At 42.6% G+C, this 17,883-nt stretch overlaps 1 protein-coding gene across 1 annotated transcript; it reads right to left on the minus strand.

Moving 5' to 3' along the window:
• Window positions 1-15,624: 15,624 nt before the first annotated feature.
• Window positions 15,625-16,632, minus strand: LOC111907700 (uncharacterized). The gene is made up of 2 exons (XM_023903510.1): window positions 16,184-16,632; window positions 15,625-16,093 (listed from the first exon to the last, which is right to left on the minus strand). Exons 1-2 carry the CDS (start codon window positions 16,630-16,632, stop codon window positions 15,625-15,627), a joined length of 918 nt encoding a protein of 305 aa, XP_023759278.1.
• Between the last annotated feature and the right edge of the window lie 1,251 nt (window positions 16,633-17,883).

Consider the following 17,883-nt stretch of genomic DNA (forward strand, 5'->3'; position numbering starts at 1 on the left):
ATCTGCAAGGTGAGTTATCGTCAGTATATCGATAGGGTCTACGGCACCAAGGCCGGCCCTTTAGTTGTTATTGTTATGGTATGTTGCATGTGGTTATGATTTGTTAGTTCGGAATCGAGGTAGACAGTATGTTATGCTTTTATGATCCGTAGGGATTGGTTTATTAGTGACCTGATGGGTCGGTCCTCTAGTTACAGGAGAATTCTATGTTTATGATCAGTGAGATAGATATGCTTGATGTTTGTATATGCCAGTATGTGATAGTTATGCGCACATGGTTATTTGCTTGTTGGCTGGGTTGAGGCGGTCCTGCTTTGTGCTGAAGGCCAAAATACCCTATGAGCGGTCCGGGGAGACTGTAGGCCCACATGGCAGACCAGTCATGCCCAAGGGTCGGGATAGATTCAGACAGACTATAGGTCCGGTAGGGTGGTCCAGTCAGGCCGATGGCCCAGTATACATGATGATTGATTGATTATTACCGATATGGTATTGTCAGTATGGTATTGGTATTTTGGGGGTAGCTCACTATGCGCTCGGGCTTACAGTTTTCAGTTTATTGTTTCAGGTACTTCAGGAGACCATGGAAAGGCGAAGGCGTGACCGTACCACTCCTCATCCTTATGTCATGATTTTTGGTACACTCTAATGGAAAATGATTTGAAAACGTTTTGTAAACGATGCTTTATAGTTTTTATTTATGATTGAAAAAGTTTAAATTTGGTGTAAAATTTATGGATCTTACAAGTTGGTATCAGAGCCTTGGTTTGAGTGAATTGGAGGAACACTCGTGTGAATCCAGTCTCAAATCAAGGAGATTTTCGGAACATAAGTTTTAAAATGGTTTTCAAAATAAGGATGGAGGATGCAGAGGGTACGATCAGCCAGAGCCTATAAGTGAACCCCAACATAACATACGGTTATTTGATATTCTGATATGTTAGAAAAACATGCTAGTGCTAGGCTAGGGATCTTCAGGAATCGCATGATAGCCTTTCCTGATTATATGATGCCTATTAGCCTAGGGTTTCTTGTAGATGTTTGGTGTATGCATCACGACTGTGTATAATCAAGATCTTATAGCCTGAGAATGTCTGATTCGACCTTAGTGTAGGATTAGATATTCGAAAGTCTATGGGGTCCAGCATTACGTGCAGCTAGCGTACACCGTCGCTGCAGGGGATGATGGAAATTTCATGGATGTGAGAGTTGTGATAAGTGGTGAGGCTAGATGCGAGATATTTGGTATTCCCCTAGAAGTGAGGGTCGGGCGCATTCCTATGTTGATGATACTATTAGGGCGTTGTGATGATACGTGAGACAAATATGGGTAGGTGTGGAAGGTAGTATGGGCCCGTACTACTGAAAGCGCAGGACCCATACACGTAGCAAGGAAATCACAACCCTTAGGGTTTTGGTCCCCCGACATTATGTTATTTATCTGATGAATTGTATGTATATATTCCAGTATGGTGGTGACGAGACGTGTTGCTTCGGGATTTGGATCAGGATCGCGGTCGGGAGACGGAGGGTTGGAGGTGCCGGTAGCACCTGAACCCGTGGTTCATATAGGGACCGATGAGTTGGATGCCAGGATCAAGGAGATCATGCACGACGAGATTGTTGTCGCGTTCTGAGCGCAGCTGCCAGAGGTGTTTGGGTCGATTAAGACTGCGATGGTTGAGTATTTTGATGAGCGATATGCAGCTCTAGCAGAGACAGCTGCCATTGCAACCACTTTAGCTGTAACCGCGACAGGGGTTGGAGGAGGAGCCGGCAGGGCTTTCCAGTACCAGGACTTCGATAATATGAAGCCCCCGACGTTTGATGGTACACAGGATGCGATTAGGGCTATGAGATGGTTATCTGACATGGAGGGCTGTTTCTTCACATGCTCATGTCCTGCTGACCAAAAGGTCAGGTGTGCCTTGAACCTGCTAAGGCTTGGGGCAAAGGCCTGGTGGAGGCTGACGACTGGGTCGTATACTGATGATCAGCGGGGTGCCGTTACTTGGGAGCAGTTCAGAGATATGTTCAGCACCCGCAAAGTTACATGCGTTCAGCGGGAGTGGCTTGCGTAGGAGTTTTTGACATTGAGACAGGATGGGGAGTCTGTGATGGAGATTACCCATATGTTCATGGAGAGGGCTATGTTTTGCTCGAAGTTTGCTTCAGAGCAGTCTCAGATGACTCATTATCTGAGTATGCTCAAGACTGATATTCGACAGTTTGTGTCTACTCAGCAATGTGATACCCTCCTAGACCTTCAGGAAGCCATGCAGCGACGCAAGTTGGAGATAGAGCTGCAGCTGAAGGAGCAGTGTCAGGCACCGACACAGTCTCAGCCGGCACCTTAGCGGTGTAAAACCGCTGATACACGGTCCGGGGGTCATCAGAGCCGCACTTGTGGAAATTGTGGCAAGGCTCATTCGGGGGTTTGTCGAGCAGGAGGTGGGTGCCACAAATGTGGCAAGGAGGGGCACTATGCCAGGGACTGCTGTCTGCCCGCCCCTCCAACAGATATGAGGATTTGTTACCATTGTCATCAGGTTGGTCATGTGAAGACCAACTGTCCGCATCTCGCCGCCAAGCCGGCGCAGGGTTCCGCGCCAGCTGCTGGGAGGATTGGAGATGGGAGGCCAGTCAAGGTGGAGCCTCCGAAGGCTCAGGGTCGCGCCTTCCAGCTCACGGCCGAGGAGGCCAAGTCAGCATCGGATCTGGTTGCTGGTACGTTTTCTATTCTTTGTCTCAGTTATTGTATTCGTGTTATGCTTATTGATTGTACCTGTGATTAGGTATGTTTTTAGTGAATTCTTTGCCTGCTTTGGTATTATTTGACTCCAGGGCGAGTCGATCGTTTGTATCTTAGACCTTCTCTAGAGGGTTCAGTGTGCCGATAGACGATCTTGAGTGTCTGTAGCGAGTTTCGATCGCCAACGAACACGGGGTCTCTGCTTCTTCGGTCTTCTGGGGATGCGAGTTGGAGATTTTCGGGGTGCTCTTCCCGATAGATTTGATTCCCATTCCCATGAGGGATGTAGGCGTGATTATAGGGATGGATTGGCTTAGCCGTTTTGGCGCCATGATCGATTATGAGGGGCAGTGCGTGGTGGTTCGAACCCCAAGTGGGGGAGAACGTGTAGTATATGGTGAGGGAACCAGGTTAGGATCAAGGTTTTGTTCGAAAGCCAGGGCTCGACAGTATATTCAGCACGGGTGCGCCAGTTATTTGGTGTATGTCATAGATACGCGGGTTAGAGAGCCGCTCTCAGTTTCTGAGGTTCCCGTGGTGAGGGAGTTTGCTGATGTGTTTCTAGAGGGGTTACCCGGAGTGCCTCCGGAGAGGCAGTTTGAGTTTAGGATTGACCTAGTGCCAGGTGCGGCCCCTATCACTAAGGCGCCGTACCGACTGGCACTGCCAGAGATGCAGGAGTTGTCATCTTAGTTGCAGTAACTGCTGGGTAAGCAGTTTATTCGTCCGAGTAGTTCACCCTGGGAAACACCGATCCTTTTCTTCAGGAAGAAGGACGGCTCGCACAGGATGTGCATTGACTATAGGGAGCTGAACAAGTTAACGGTGAAGAACCGTTATCCGCTTCCGAGGATAGACGGTCTTTTCGATCAGCTGCAGGGTGCATCTTGGTTTTCCAAGATTGATTTGAGATCAGGATATCACCAGGTCAGGGTGAGGGAGGAAGATGTGGAGAAGACCGCATTTCGGACTCGTTATGGTCATTACAAGTTCGTGGTGATGCCGTTTGGACTCACCAACGCGCCAACAGTGTTCATGGATCTGATGAACCGAGCATGTAGACCGATGTTGGATCGCTCGTTCATTGTGTTTATAGATGATATCTTGGTGTACTCCAAGACTCGAGAGCAGCATGAGGAGCATCTCAGGGAGCTGCTGGAAATTCTGAGGCGAGAACGGTTGTATGCCAAGTTCTCAAAATGCGAGTTTTGGTTACGGGAGATCCAGTTCCTCGGACACCTTGTTATCCAGGAGGGGATTCTGGTCGATCCGGCCAAGGTGGAGGCGGTTATGCAGTGGGAGACCCCGAAATCTCCCTCTGATATCAGGAGTTTCTTGGGTTTAGCGGGGTACTATCGTAGATTCATTCGTGATTTCTCTAAGATTTTTGTACCCCTCACTCGTCTAACGAGGAAGGGAGTGGATTTCTGGTGGGGCCCTGAGCACCAGAGGGCGTTTGAGACCCTCTAGCAGTGTTTATGCGAGGGGCCAGTGTTGACACTCCCCGAGGGAGTGGAGGATTTTGTGGTATTTTGTGATGCATCCATCACTGGCTTGGGGGCAGTCCTCATGCATAGAGGACGGGTGGTGGCTTACGCATCGCGGCAGCTGAAGCCGCATAAGACGAGGTACCCCACGCACGATCTTGAGTTGGGTGCAGTGGTTTTCGCTCTCAAGATTTGGAGGTACTATCTGTACGGAGTCCGTTGCACTATGTACACGGATCACAAGAGTTTGAGACACATCATGGATCAGCCGAATCAGAACATGAGGCAGCGCAGGTGGCTAGATGTGGTCAAGGACTATGATTGGGAGATCCTTTACCATCCTGGTAAAGCGAATGTGGTTGCGGATGCTCTGAGCCGCAAGTTAGCTGGGTCCACGACCCCAACCAGGTGTATGAGGATAGCGGGGGATTCCCCACTGGTGGGTTTGATCAAGGATGCTCAGATTGAGGGCATGAGACCAGAGAACCGAAAGTTGGAGAGGATTAAGAGTGAAAACGACAGGTTTGTTCATGATAGCCGCGGATTGTTGACCCGTTACGGTCGGTTTTGGGTTCCGATGTCCGGAGGGGTCCGCCAGACAGTGATGGAGGAGGCTCATAAGTCTCGTTTTTCGATTCATCCGGGGGCCACCAAGATGTACCTTGATTTGAGTTTGAGTTATTGGTGGCCTGGCATGAAGCGAGATATCGCTTGGTTCGTTAATAGATGCTTGACCTGTAGGATGGTCAAGGCCGAGCATCAGAGGCCGCATGGTAAGTTGCAGCCTCTAGAGATTCCCATGTGGAAATGTGAACGGATCACGATGGATTTCATCATGAAGTTGCTAAAGACGCAAGGGGGTTCGATGCTATATGGGTCATCGTGGATCGATTGACCAAGAGTGCCCATTTCCTAGCCATAAGGGTAAGTTCGTCGACAGAAATGTTGGCCGACCTGTACGTCAGGGAGATTGTCTCTCGCCATGGGGTTCCAGTTTCTATCGTTTTCGATCGAGATGTCAGGTTTACTTCCCGTTTTTGGAAGAAGTTCCATGAGGAACTAGGTACACGACTGCATTTTAGTACGGCGTTCCATCCGCAGACTGATGGGCAGAGTGAGCGGACCATTCAGACCCTCGAGGATATGTTGAGGGCGTGCGTTATTGATTTCGGTGGGAGTTGGGACTCCCACCTACCGCTTGCAGAGTTCGCCTACAACAACAACTATCATTCCAGTATTGGCGCCCTGCCTTTCGAGCTGTTGTATGGGCAGAAGTGTAGGACCCCAGTCTGTTGGGGCGAGGTTGGGCACAAAGTGATGGGTCGGACAGAGGTAGTTCTGCAAGCTACCGAAATGATATAGTAGATTAGACAGCGATTGCATACTGCTCAGAGCCGGCAGAAAAGCTATGCCGACCGACGCCGGTCTGAGTTGGAATTTCAAGTGGGTGACATGGTTCTTCTGAAGGTCTCACCTTGGAAGGGTGTGATCCGCTTCAGGAAGAGGGGAAAATTGGGTCCCCGTTACATTGGGCCATTCAGGATTATCGCTAGGGTTGGCATGGTGGCTTATAGGCTAGAGCTTCCGGAGGAGCTTAGCCGGATCCACAACACATTTCATGTTTCGCAATTGCGAAAATGCATTATGGACCAGGACGCAGTGATATCGTTGGATGACATTCAGGTCGATGAGCGACTGAATTATGTAGAAAGGCCTGTGGCGATTTTGGAAAGGAAGAAGAAGATTCTACGGAACAAGGAAATACCTTTGGTAAAGGTACAATGGGAACATCGGAAAGGATCCGAGTGGACTGGGGAACCGGAGTCGGAGATGCGCGAGCATTACCCGACATTGTTTATTCCAGTGGACTTCGAGGGCGAAGTCAAGTTCAAGTGGGGGAGAGTTGTAACGCCCCGATTCTCAGGTATTAATTTCATAAGAATTATTGGATGAGGCCCTACTCGACGAGTCGGTCGACCTACTCGTCGAGTAGCAGCGGGATGGGACCGTGTGTTAAGTGACCTACTCGACGAGTCCACTTTGGGACTCGGCGAGTAGGTCACTTAACACACAGTCCCACCCCGCTGCTACTCGACGAGTAGGTCGACCGACTCGTCGAGTAGGGCCTCATCCAATAATTCTTATGAAATTAATACCTGAGAATCGGGGCGTTACAACTCACCCCCACTTGAACTTGACTCTGCGAGTAGGAGCTGGCAGATGGAACCCTAAATCTCGGGGTTTGCACCTCTATTTAAAGGAGCCTCAGCCTCCTTTGGCCTCTTTGCAGTCTTTTGAGAGCCTTTAAAACCCAATACGCGCGCGTGTGTGTGCCATTGTGTGTTTAAAGCTTGAAAAAAGGATTTTGGAGAGAGAAGGCTTAGAGGAGAAGGGTATTAGAGCAAGTGGAGTGTGGAAATCAGCTCTTATCTATGTCATCATCTTCTGGAGATAACCAAATCACCCTTCTTCTTGTGAATCTCTTCCATTGTTGAGTTTTAGGGTTTTTGGTGAAGTATTAAGTTGAAAGGATGATCTAGGGGCTAGATCTGAGGTTGTAACTTCAGATCTGGACCCTCCTTAGATGCTAGAATCATAAAGTTGTTGTATTGGTTGTGATTGAGGTCCCTCTTAGATTGGAAGCTTCATTAAGAACTTAAAATAGACATTTAGAGCCTTTATAGCCATGCATGCACGTAAAGTTTGCAACTTTACGTGATAAGTATGCCCTAGAAGCTTGGATCTATGATTTGGGGCCGCTGCATGGCTCAAATCAAGTCTATATGGAAAAGGAACTGAATGGACTCGACGAGTCACAAGGTTGACTCGGCAAGTCAAATGAAGATGACCATGAACTCGACGAGTTGGATGAAAAACTCGGCAAGCCCGATGAAGATCACCATAAGACTCCATGAGTTGAAGAACAACTCGGCGAGTCGGATGAGTTTTCCCTAGATTATGTATGCGTGTGTATCTTTCGAGTTGGAAGGAGGGAACTCGATGCATGACCTTAAGTTTGATCGAGGATCAAAGGAACTCGACGAGTTAGAATGTACTTCAGGGAACTCGGTGAGTAGGCAAGGGTACACAGCGAGTTAAGGTCAACATGGACTGTTGACATTGATTGAGGACTTTGACTTTGACCAGGGGTTGACTAGTGGTTTATGGAGTACCTTGTAAGGTTAAGGACTTATGAGTATGATGTACTATGATGATAGGTGGTGGAACCTATGTCAAGTGATCCGAGAGTTGGAGTTTACCTTTCGTGTCGACATCTGCAAGGTGAGTTATTCTCACTATATCGATAGGGGCTACGGCACCAAGGCCGGCCCTTTAGTTGTTATTTTTATGGTATGTTGCATGTGGTTATGATTTGTTTGTTCGGAATCGAGGTAGACAATATGTTATGGTTTTATGATCCGTAGGGATTGGTTTGTTAGAGTGACCTGATGGGTCGCTACTCTAGTTACAGAGAATTCTATGATTATGATCAGTGAGATAGATATGCTTGATGTTTGTATATGATAGTATATGATAGTTATGCGCACATGGTTATTTGCTGGTTGGCTGGGTTGAGGCGGTCCTGCTTTTTGCTGAAGGCCAACAAACCCTATGAGCGGTCTGGGGAGACAGTAGGCCCACGTGGCGGACCAGTCATGCCAAAGGCTCGGGATAGATTCATACAGACTTTAGGCTCGGTAGGGCGGTCCAGTCAGGCCGATGGCCCAGTATTCATGATGATTTATTGATTATTACCGATATGGTATTGTCAGTGTGGTATTGGTATTTTGGGGGTAGCTCACTAAGCCCTCGGGCTTACAGTTTTCAGTTTATTGTTTTAGGTACTTCGGGAGACCATGGAAAGGCGAAGGCATGACCGTGCTGCTTCTCATCCTTATGTCATGATTTTTGGGACACTCTGATGGAAAATGATTTGAAAACATTTTGTAAATGATGCTTTTCATTTTTTATTTATGATTGAAAAAGTTTAAATTTGGTGTAAAATTTATGGATGTTACATTACGTAATAGGTTTCTTCAGTATGTTTGGAGTGTTTATTCAAAACCCTATAAGCCTTTGAAGTGAGTGAAAAGCCCAGAAAGATTCCCTCATCTACTTTAACATCGAACTTGTTGTGGTTCTCTTTAGAGTTAAGAATGAAGCACCTTGAACCAAACACATGAAAGAATTTGACGTTGGGCTTTCAGTTGTTTAGAATCTCATACAGAGTGATTGAGAATCGCTTGTTAAGTAAGGATCTGTTTTGAGTATAACAAGCAGTGGCAACAACATCCGCCCAGAAGTATAATGGGAGGGAAGCGAAGCTCAGCATGGTTCTGGCTGCTTCACATAGGGAATGGTTCCGTCTTTCAACGATTCCATTCTGTTGTGGAGTATAGGGGGCAGAGAAGTTATGAGATACTCCCTTATCGACCAGAAAGTCTTCAAACTCTTTATTCTTGAATTCAAGCCGATTGTCGCTTCCGATGTTTCTTACCACTTTTCGTAGCTGCGGTTCCAGTTGCTTGATAAACATCTTTAACTTGGGTGTTGCTTCTGATTTCTGTTTAAGAAAGTAAACCCAGGTGAAATGAGAAAAATCATCGACAATGACAAGTATGAACTTACTACCACTAATGCTTTCGATAGTCGAATGTCCACATAACTCAATATGTAGAAGTTCAAGAGCTTCAATGATCCTGGTGTTGATACGTGTAGGATGGATCTTTCGGCTTTGTTTTCCCTTCTCACAAGCTGCACATAGGTGTTCCTTATCAAATTTGAGCAAAGGGAGGCCTCGAACATGATCTCCAAGCACTAACTTATTAATGTCTTTAAAGTTTATGTGTGATAACCGTCGTTGCCATAACCATTTTTCATTAGAATTAACTTTGGACAGTAGGCATATAGCTGGTTTCCCTTTAATTGGACCGAGATTAAGGTGGTACATTTCACCCTTTCGTTCAGATTTTAACAAGACTCTTTTTGATTGCTTTTCAATAATTTATGAGCCTTCATCATCAAAGGAAACTTTCAGTCCTGTTCCCACAACCAACTGAGATACACTTATGAGGTTGTGCTGCAATCCTTCAACATATGCCACTTTTCGAATTGTGAAATCTCCATTGGTTATCATCCCATAACCTTTGATTGTACCATAAGAGTTGTTTCCATACTTCACACATCCACCATCCTTAAGGGACTGAAACTCCCTCAATTCTTCCTTTCTCCCTGTCATGTGACATGAGCAGCCACTGTCAATATATCACTCATCATCGAACTGCTCGTCACTGATAACCTGCAAATTCAAGTAGATTTAGGAACCCAAAGTTTCTTAAGACCCAGGTAAGTCTTTTACAAAGAAGGGAATAAGAACATAAAGATCAACTAAATATGTTATTTTTATTAAAGTTGTTTCATCTTTTCTTTTGATGGTGTACACTTTAATTTTATTTTTGTCTTGTTTAAATTTTAGAGTTTCAGATGATGTAATGCTAGATGGTTTTGAAATGTTCTTTTGAGTTGTGGGTTTGTCAGACTTTTTCGTATTATTTATGCTAGTGTTCGAGTCAAGCTTTCCCTTTCTTTTAACATCCTTCGTTGAATGAGTCTGTTGACGACTTGGAGTATAACCGAAACCTAACTTTCGATACTCATTCTTGGTAGAGGAACAGAAACCTGAAGTTCGGTTCTGAATTGAATGGGTACAGAAACTGGGCTTATTGTTTCGTGAATAGTAAGAGTTCGGACCGAAACTAGACGACTGTTTGTTTTTGAACTTGTCACTTCCTTTGACATTTGTTTCTTTCTGAGTAGGGATGTGGTTAGGGTTCTGAGACTACCAAAACCTTTTTCGATCACTCAGATTTTTCATGTATCTCCGGTTTCTTTCCCGTTTCTGTTCAGCCAATTGCTGTTGAGATTTATGAATGTTCATGCTTGACTTCTGCTTCTCCTTTTGAGCTTCGGTTGAATTAGGAGAGAAATTCAAAGTTTTCTTTGATTCTTCTGGTTTCTTTCCCGGTTCTTCCGGTATCTCTTTGGTTCCACTTGTGCTTGGTTTGTCAAAGCTTGAGGGTTTGTTGATTGGTTATGCTACATATCTGCCCTTTACCCTCCATGAGGTTTGCTCTTACAAACCAACGGTCTCGTCTGCATTATCAATAGGAGCGGACCAGAAATAGTTATCACATCCTTCAGCATTGTCTTTATCAACCAAGATTTTTAGTTTTGCTGTTTGTTTTGACTCCTATGACTACATAAACCTGATTTGGCATGGTTTAAACATTTTGGTAAATCACTGCTTTCTCTTTGAGTTTCTTGGATTTGTCATTCGTCAAGCGAGCATACTCCACAGAGTTTTCAAATATGAGGGGTTCTTCTTTCTCGGTTTCGCTCTTTAAGAACTCAGAACAATCAACTACATCTTCCACTGATATTTCGCTCAACTCACTTTCCTCATCGAATTCTGATGTGTTTTCGACATTTGTTTTATGATCTGAACAAAGTTTGGCATGTGACGAGTCAAATGTTCATATGGTTTTGGACTTAGTTTTCAACTTATCATTTTCATCCAACAGATTTTTAAGCATACTTTTGTGTTCTTTGGAGTCGATAAAGGTCTCAATTTTGTCCACTCCATATTTTTAAGTGACGGAAATTTCGTCAGAGGACATTATTGATTCACATTCAGCAATAACTTCATCCTCCTTAAATTCAAGAAATGGTAAAATCATCTTATGAATATTTTTCCCTATTTCACAATCAAGATGAAGTTGAGTTATGTTAGTATATAAGCGTTTTGCAATTAAACAGAAAACATTTCGTTGTTTCAAAAACTTCAAATTGTCTCTATGCAAATAAATAATCTCATCAATAGCCCTAGCTAACTCTTGCTCCTTCAGCTGTATCTATGCTCTCCTTTCCTCACTCTTGGAAGACTCCCTGTTGAGTTGATCAGTTAGGTTAGAATTTGCTAGTCGGGTTTGCATGAGACTACCACTTAAGTTGGAAAATTTAAATTTTAGTTTGTTTAGTTCTTCTTCATAATTAGTGACAGGAACTTTCAATGATTCTAGGATGGATTGTACCTTTTTGATCAAGCGATCGTAGTCGTTGATCATTTCGCTCATGGGCTTGGCTGCAAAACACTTGTCTCTTTTGATACTCGACTCCTTATCCTCACCTTCGGTTGGTGTTTCTGCAGATACCATCAGGCACTTCCCACCCGAACTGCTGACTCCCTCTCTAGCCATATATGCTCCACCATGCGAGGGCTTTCTTACTTCTTCATCATCAGAGTCGGTTGACCAGACTTCAACTACACCAAACTCATCATCATCCAGATTCTCCTGCACACAATTAAAGCATTCATTGAACTATTTGTAGCTTTCTTTTTCTTTATTTCATCAAACTTTAGCAGGTAATAGGTTTCATCATCTTCACCATCCTTTTTCTCAGCCATCTTTCTCAGCATACAGTCCTTGGCAAAGTGGTTCTTGTTGTGACAATAATTGCAATCATATCCAGAATCTCCTGCTAGCTTGCTTTCTTTCTTATCATCATCCTTTTGACTGACGTTCTTCAGTTCTTCTTTCACCTTCTCTAGGTTGTAGCTTCCTTGCCAGTTTCGGTTCTTATTGGCAGGGAATTTCATTCTTGCAAACTTCTTGGGATTGGAGACCATCATCGCATATTCTTCACTTGTAAGGTCACACTCAGAATAATCTGAATCATCTTCTTCTTCTGTCACAGTCTTCCCTTTCGAGATAAGGATTAAGGAGCCCATGCCAGACACAACCTTCGCTTCTTTTGTTACTGTGCTTTCATGGGATTTTAGGATGCCCATCAGTTTTGCCAGTGAGTAAGACTTGAACTATTCATGAGCCTTTACAATTGAGACCACTGCCATCCAATCAGGTCTTAGTCCATTCAAAAACGTGACTTTCTGTTCAATCTCCTTTCTTTCAATACCATGTTTCATCATCTTGCTAAGTAGATGATTGTAACGATCAAACGTCTAAAGAAGAGTCTCCTCAGGTTTTTGAGCAAAGGAACTGAACTCAGAGAGCAACAAGGTTTGTATTGAGTGCTCTAGATCTTCATTGGTTGAATACAGCTCTATAAGTCTCTCCCATATCTCTTTTGCAGTAGAGCATGAACTGACCTGACGGAAGGTGTTTTCTTGCAGGGCAAACTGGATCATCCTTAAAGCTTTGAGATTACATATCAGCTTATATTTTTCATCTTGTGGTATCTTTTCTACTTCCAATAAAAGCTGATTATATTCCTTTTGAGTCTTTACTGCCCTGTTTGTTCTAGAATGGATGAATGGACCGATCGTAATGGCTTCCCAGATGAGATAGCCATTATATTCAGATCCAATCATCTAATCTTCAAAGTGATGCGCCCATACTTTGTAGTCTTGAGTGTAGAGAATAGGAACCCTTGTAGTGGATCCAATGCTATTTGAGATGTTAATGGGATTAGCTTGAGAGTCGTCGTGTGACATGATCAGCTTGTTTTTCGGATCTGCTAGAATCAGACTTGTAAACTAAAGATTAGGGTTTTTATCAAACACTAGACCAGGTTGTCAACTTAAAGTAAAGGTCCTTTTATAGTTGATAAAAGCGGAAACCCTAAAGAATTCTTCACATAGAAGGAATGCATACGAGTAACACATTCTCCTGCTCTGATACCAATTGTTGGAATAATATTCCTTAATAATCGATAGATTCAAGCAGAAAAACAATAAATGAAACAATAAAGAACACAAGAATAATTTGAATGATGTCGAATGATTAAACTTTAACACCTCAGAAGAGCTCGATGAAGAACTTCGACTGTAGAGGTGTTTAGGGTTACAATGCAAAAGATAATCAATGACTAGCATACTAAGGCATACATGCATGCACTATATATAATACGTAACCCTAATCTAGAATCACGGTTGGACAGGCCCAATACCGGATATACAAAAGAATGGCCCATGACGCAACACATAATACCCAACACACACGACGACGTGGAGGATATTACCACGGCGTGGTGGTCTTTTTACTTAATGATTTATACTCTCATTCTTCTGAATTTTTATGGAATTCAACATGGGGAATGGAATAAAATGAGTGTGGGGTGGTAGATTTTTATAAAATTTTGACTAAGTTGGAACATTTCTAAAAAACATCACCACGAGGTGGTAAATTGACAAAACCCGCTAACAGATTTCTCAAGGCAGTACCACGACGTGGTGAATTCACCATGACGTGGTGTCGGTTTAACTGTAGTAAAATTAGGGTTTTTAAACCCCAGTTAAAATCATTGTTACCTTTTACTCTGCCTCTCTGTCGACGTGTTCCATCTCCCACGAAGAACATCCTTGCCTTTTACTCGACTTCTTGCACTTTTCAAACAAAAGCTATGATTTTTGTGTGATTCTATTACTCTTAATCACTTCTTATGCTAGTAAAGGGTATACATTTGCTATTAGAGCACTTGTAGGCCCGAAATTAGGAACCTAGGGTTTTGATTTTTTCAAAAATCGGACCCAATTAATGACGTTTTTCATTTGATTTTGTTAGTTTTCTACTTAAATTCATGCCTGGAACAAACCCTGAAGTTGCATTGAGTTGATATGGTGTTGCATATGGTCCGATTAAACCATGGAACTCGACTGGACGTAGACCACGACGACACGTCGTGGTGAGATTTTTTGATACAACCTGTTTTGTTCTGATTCTTTGCATACAGATGGTTTCCTCTTGTGTTCTTTTTGGCTATTTTGCAGAAATGGCTAGCCATCCACGACGCCAACAACCCGAGAGACGGCCCAAATTTCCATGGTATTCTTTTCCTAGGACTGTTGGGCCCAAGATTTACGCAAGATAGAATACAAAACTCGATTGGATGAAGCAACGAAAAGTCCACGTTCCTGCAGTTGTAGATTGGCATTGGATGGGACAAACCGGGTTAATGGAGGGAATTGAGCCATACTTGGACAAAGCATACAATAGCATTCTAGGGTCGTTTGTTTGTATGGGATGGACAAGGCTGTTTGAAATTCAGGAAGTCGTGTATAAGGAGTTAGTCATCGAGTTTCTGAACACAGTTCTTTTGCACGGAAGGACGAAATATTTGTTAAAGACAACCTTTATTTTTGACTTGGTGGAGAAAGTCGTACTTTAAGACATGCTAATTTTGCGCTGAGGACACAAATTTATCTTCCATCTGAGGTCCATTCCAAAGCTTATCAACAATATATTGCTGGAGGTATTCGTGTTACCGAGGGGTTCAAGGTTGAAACACACTGGAATGAAATAGTTAATGGTGCTTACGATAAGGGGACTACACAAGAAAGTGACATTCGCTCTCCTCTTCATTGTCTTTTGCACTGGCTAATCATAAACACCATTAATCAGCGATAGGAGGGGGACAAGTGTCTGACGATTGGCGTGTTTTTCATATGGGCTCTTATCACACCCTATGTTTATGTGGACTTAGTGTTCTTATTGGCGGATTTTCTTTTGTCCTGAGCAGGGAAGGATAGACGAGGTTCTCTTCTTTATATGGGTATGTTGATCACACGAATTGCATGTTCTTAAGGAGTACTTGATAAGCGTGAGGTCGTCTTTTTAACTGTGGATCCCGATAAACCTTTCTCTAAAATACTTTATAAGAGGGGAAATATCATTGTTGATCATGGGATAGGTGGTTTTTCTATTCCTAGAGATACTCCACGAGGCCGAGTTCTGAGGCAGGTAAGATAAAGGAGGGACCCTGAAGAAAACACCAACATGGGTCTAGACCACCTTATGCAGCAAATGCATGTGACCCGACCTACTCATTTTCCTCATGTTTATCCATATATACCGAGTTAGGAGGAACTGCAGAGAGAGCAACAAGTTGGAGCAAGTGGTAGTGGAGGAGGAGGTGATGATGGAAATGACGAAGAACGAGCATTCTATCCTTTTATTTTAGTTGGATTCAAGACTTTGTTTGTTTTATGTCTTTTATTTTTGTGTGTTTGGTTTGTGTGGTTTGGTTGTTGGATAGTTATTTCTCTTTGTTTTGGTTGTTTAACAATGCTTCCCACTTTCATTACGAATCTTTGCTTTAGATTTCCATGTGTAATTGGTAGAGTCCAAGAGAGGGTATTATTGAAAAAAGGAGATACTTTATAGAGATTGATTAGAAACGACGAGAGAAGTGATCTTTTAGAAATTTTTAGAATGTTTGTTTGCATCGTTAAGTGAGGAGTCACGCCTAGCAGCTTCATACATTAGTTGGTGCCCCAAATATTCCAGAATTCAGTCGAGTCCGACTCAGTTTGTTGCGTAGTGTCAAGTGCTTCTTTTTGGGGAGTCATAAGACGAAATCCTTCCCGCTTCAAGTTGTTTCAGCTAGTGTGAATGTGAGGATTTCCCCTTCTTTTTCTTCAATTGGCATTCCTTCTTCATAATGTTTCACTCTATGTCCGTTAACTTTGAAAGGGATTCCGTCTCTTGATATAAGCTCAATAGCTCTATGTGGGAAAACTTGTTTAACAACAAAAGGCCCGTCCCACCTAGTTTGTAATTTTCCTAGGAAAAGCTTTAACCTTGAATTGAAGAGTGGCACCTTTTTTCCTTCCTGAAAATCTTTATGACCTTTTAGTCTCATGTCATTCCATTTCTTTGTCTTGTCCATATATATTAATGAACTAGTGTATGCTTCATTTCTATGTTCTTCAAGGGCATTCATTTGCATCAATCGATTGGCACGAAGTTCGTTTAGTTCAAAATTATGAATTTTCAAAGCCCAAAATGCTTTATACTCGATTTCAACCGGCAAATGGCAATTATTTCCATAGACCAACCTATATGGTGTAGTACCAATAGGTATTTAAAAGCCGTTTGAAATGCCCAAAGAGCATCATCAAGCTTATCTGACCACTATTTTTTATAACCTCCAACCGATCGCTCCAATACACGTTTTAATGCCCGATTTGTAACTTCGGTTTGCCCACTTGTTTGTGGATGCTATTGTTGAAAACCTATGGTGTACACCATATTTTTGTAACACCTTAGCTAATTGATCATTTGCAAAGTGCGTTCCCCGATAACTAATTAGAGCCTTAGGAACACCAAATCTTGAAAACAATTTCTTTAGGAAGTGTACCACCACACGAGCATCATTAGAAGGTAATGCTTGTGCTTCCGCCCATTTGGATACATAATCTACTGCCACCAATATATATTTATTTCCCTTAGACATTGAGAAAGGTCCCATAATGTCAATCCCCCCATATATCAAATATCTCACAAACTTGAATGCTATTTTGGGGCATCTCATTTCAGGATGAAATATTTCCCGACCTTTGGCATGAATCACACTCCTTGACATATTGAGCGACATCTTTAAAAATTGTTGGCCAATAAAAACATGTATCAAAAATCATTTTAGCCGTATATTGTGCTCCATGTTGTCCTCGGGTGGGCCCGTTATTGTTGGATTAGTGTCTAAGGCTGCAACTATTTTAGGCAAGTATTTGACCCGGTTGTGCATGGTCCTTTTGGGTTGCCTTCACCATAGCAACTTGATAGGATGATTTATTAAGAGAGAGTAAATATTATTAATATATTATGAGAATAATATAAAGAATAATATATTGTTATTTGATTAATATAAGTCATAGAATTAATTGGAATTAATTTGGTGACTTAAAGAGATTAATTAAATAAAGGGGTATAAACTGTCAATTGTTTGATAGTTAAGCTTTAGACTGTAAATCCTTATAGATATACAAGGGACAGAATCTAGAAGCTAGATAGCTTCAAAATCGTCCATGGTGTTATCTAAGGAAAGGATTTGGATAGCCTTAAGAGAAGATTATCCAATAGGGTTTAGGTTATAACCCTTAAGGAGTCTACAAGTATAAATAGACCCCAAGGCTGAGGGAATTCGACACTCCATCTAGAATAGAGAACCTCTGGCCGAAATTCCTCCCCTCTCCTCTCTCCCAAATCATCTTCCTTGCTATTGGTGTTTGTAATCCATTAGAGGAGTGACATTTGTGACTCTAGAAGCTCCAAGACTACAAGATCAACAAGGAATTCAAAGGTATGGTTCTAGATCTGTTTCGATGATGTTATTTAACCTAATTAGTCATTAGAAGTCTTGGATTCAAAGCATGTTTAATTAGAAAGCCTAGATCCAAGCATTAGGGTTTTGTATGCGCATATAGGAAAGTTCTTATGACTAAAACCCATCAGTGGTATCAGAGTCTAGCTTGGTTTTCATTAAATTGTTGCTTGATTAACTGAAACTAACCTGCAAAATTCGATTTTGTGTTTCTGAGTCATGGACTCGGCGAGTTCCAAAATGGACTCGGCGAGTTGGCCTGACTCGGCGAGTCCCTTTGTGCACTCAGCGAGTCCAGGCGTCAGGAATGGCTAGATTCAGGATTTTTTCATAATTATCTTATGGAAACTTTCCTTAATCATATTAGATCAAACCTAATCCGATTTTTTGATATATATGACTATAATCTTGATCAAATTAAAGGTAATTATCAACTAATAAAATACTTAATTTCCTTATATGATAATCAATTAATTATTTTGATTATTTTGGTAATTATCTTAAAAAGAAATCTTGAATAAATCA

This window comes from Lactuca sativa, chromosome 8, assembly GCF_002870075.4.
Source record: "Lactuca sativa cultivar Salinas chromosome 8, Lsat_Salinas_v11, whole genome shotgun sequence".
Taxonomy (NCBI): domain Eukaryota; kingdom Viridiplantae; phylum Streptophyta; class Magnoliopsida; order Asterales; family Asteraceae; genus Lactuca; species Lactuca sativa.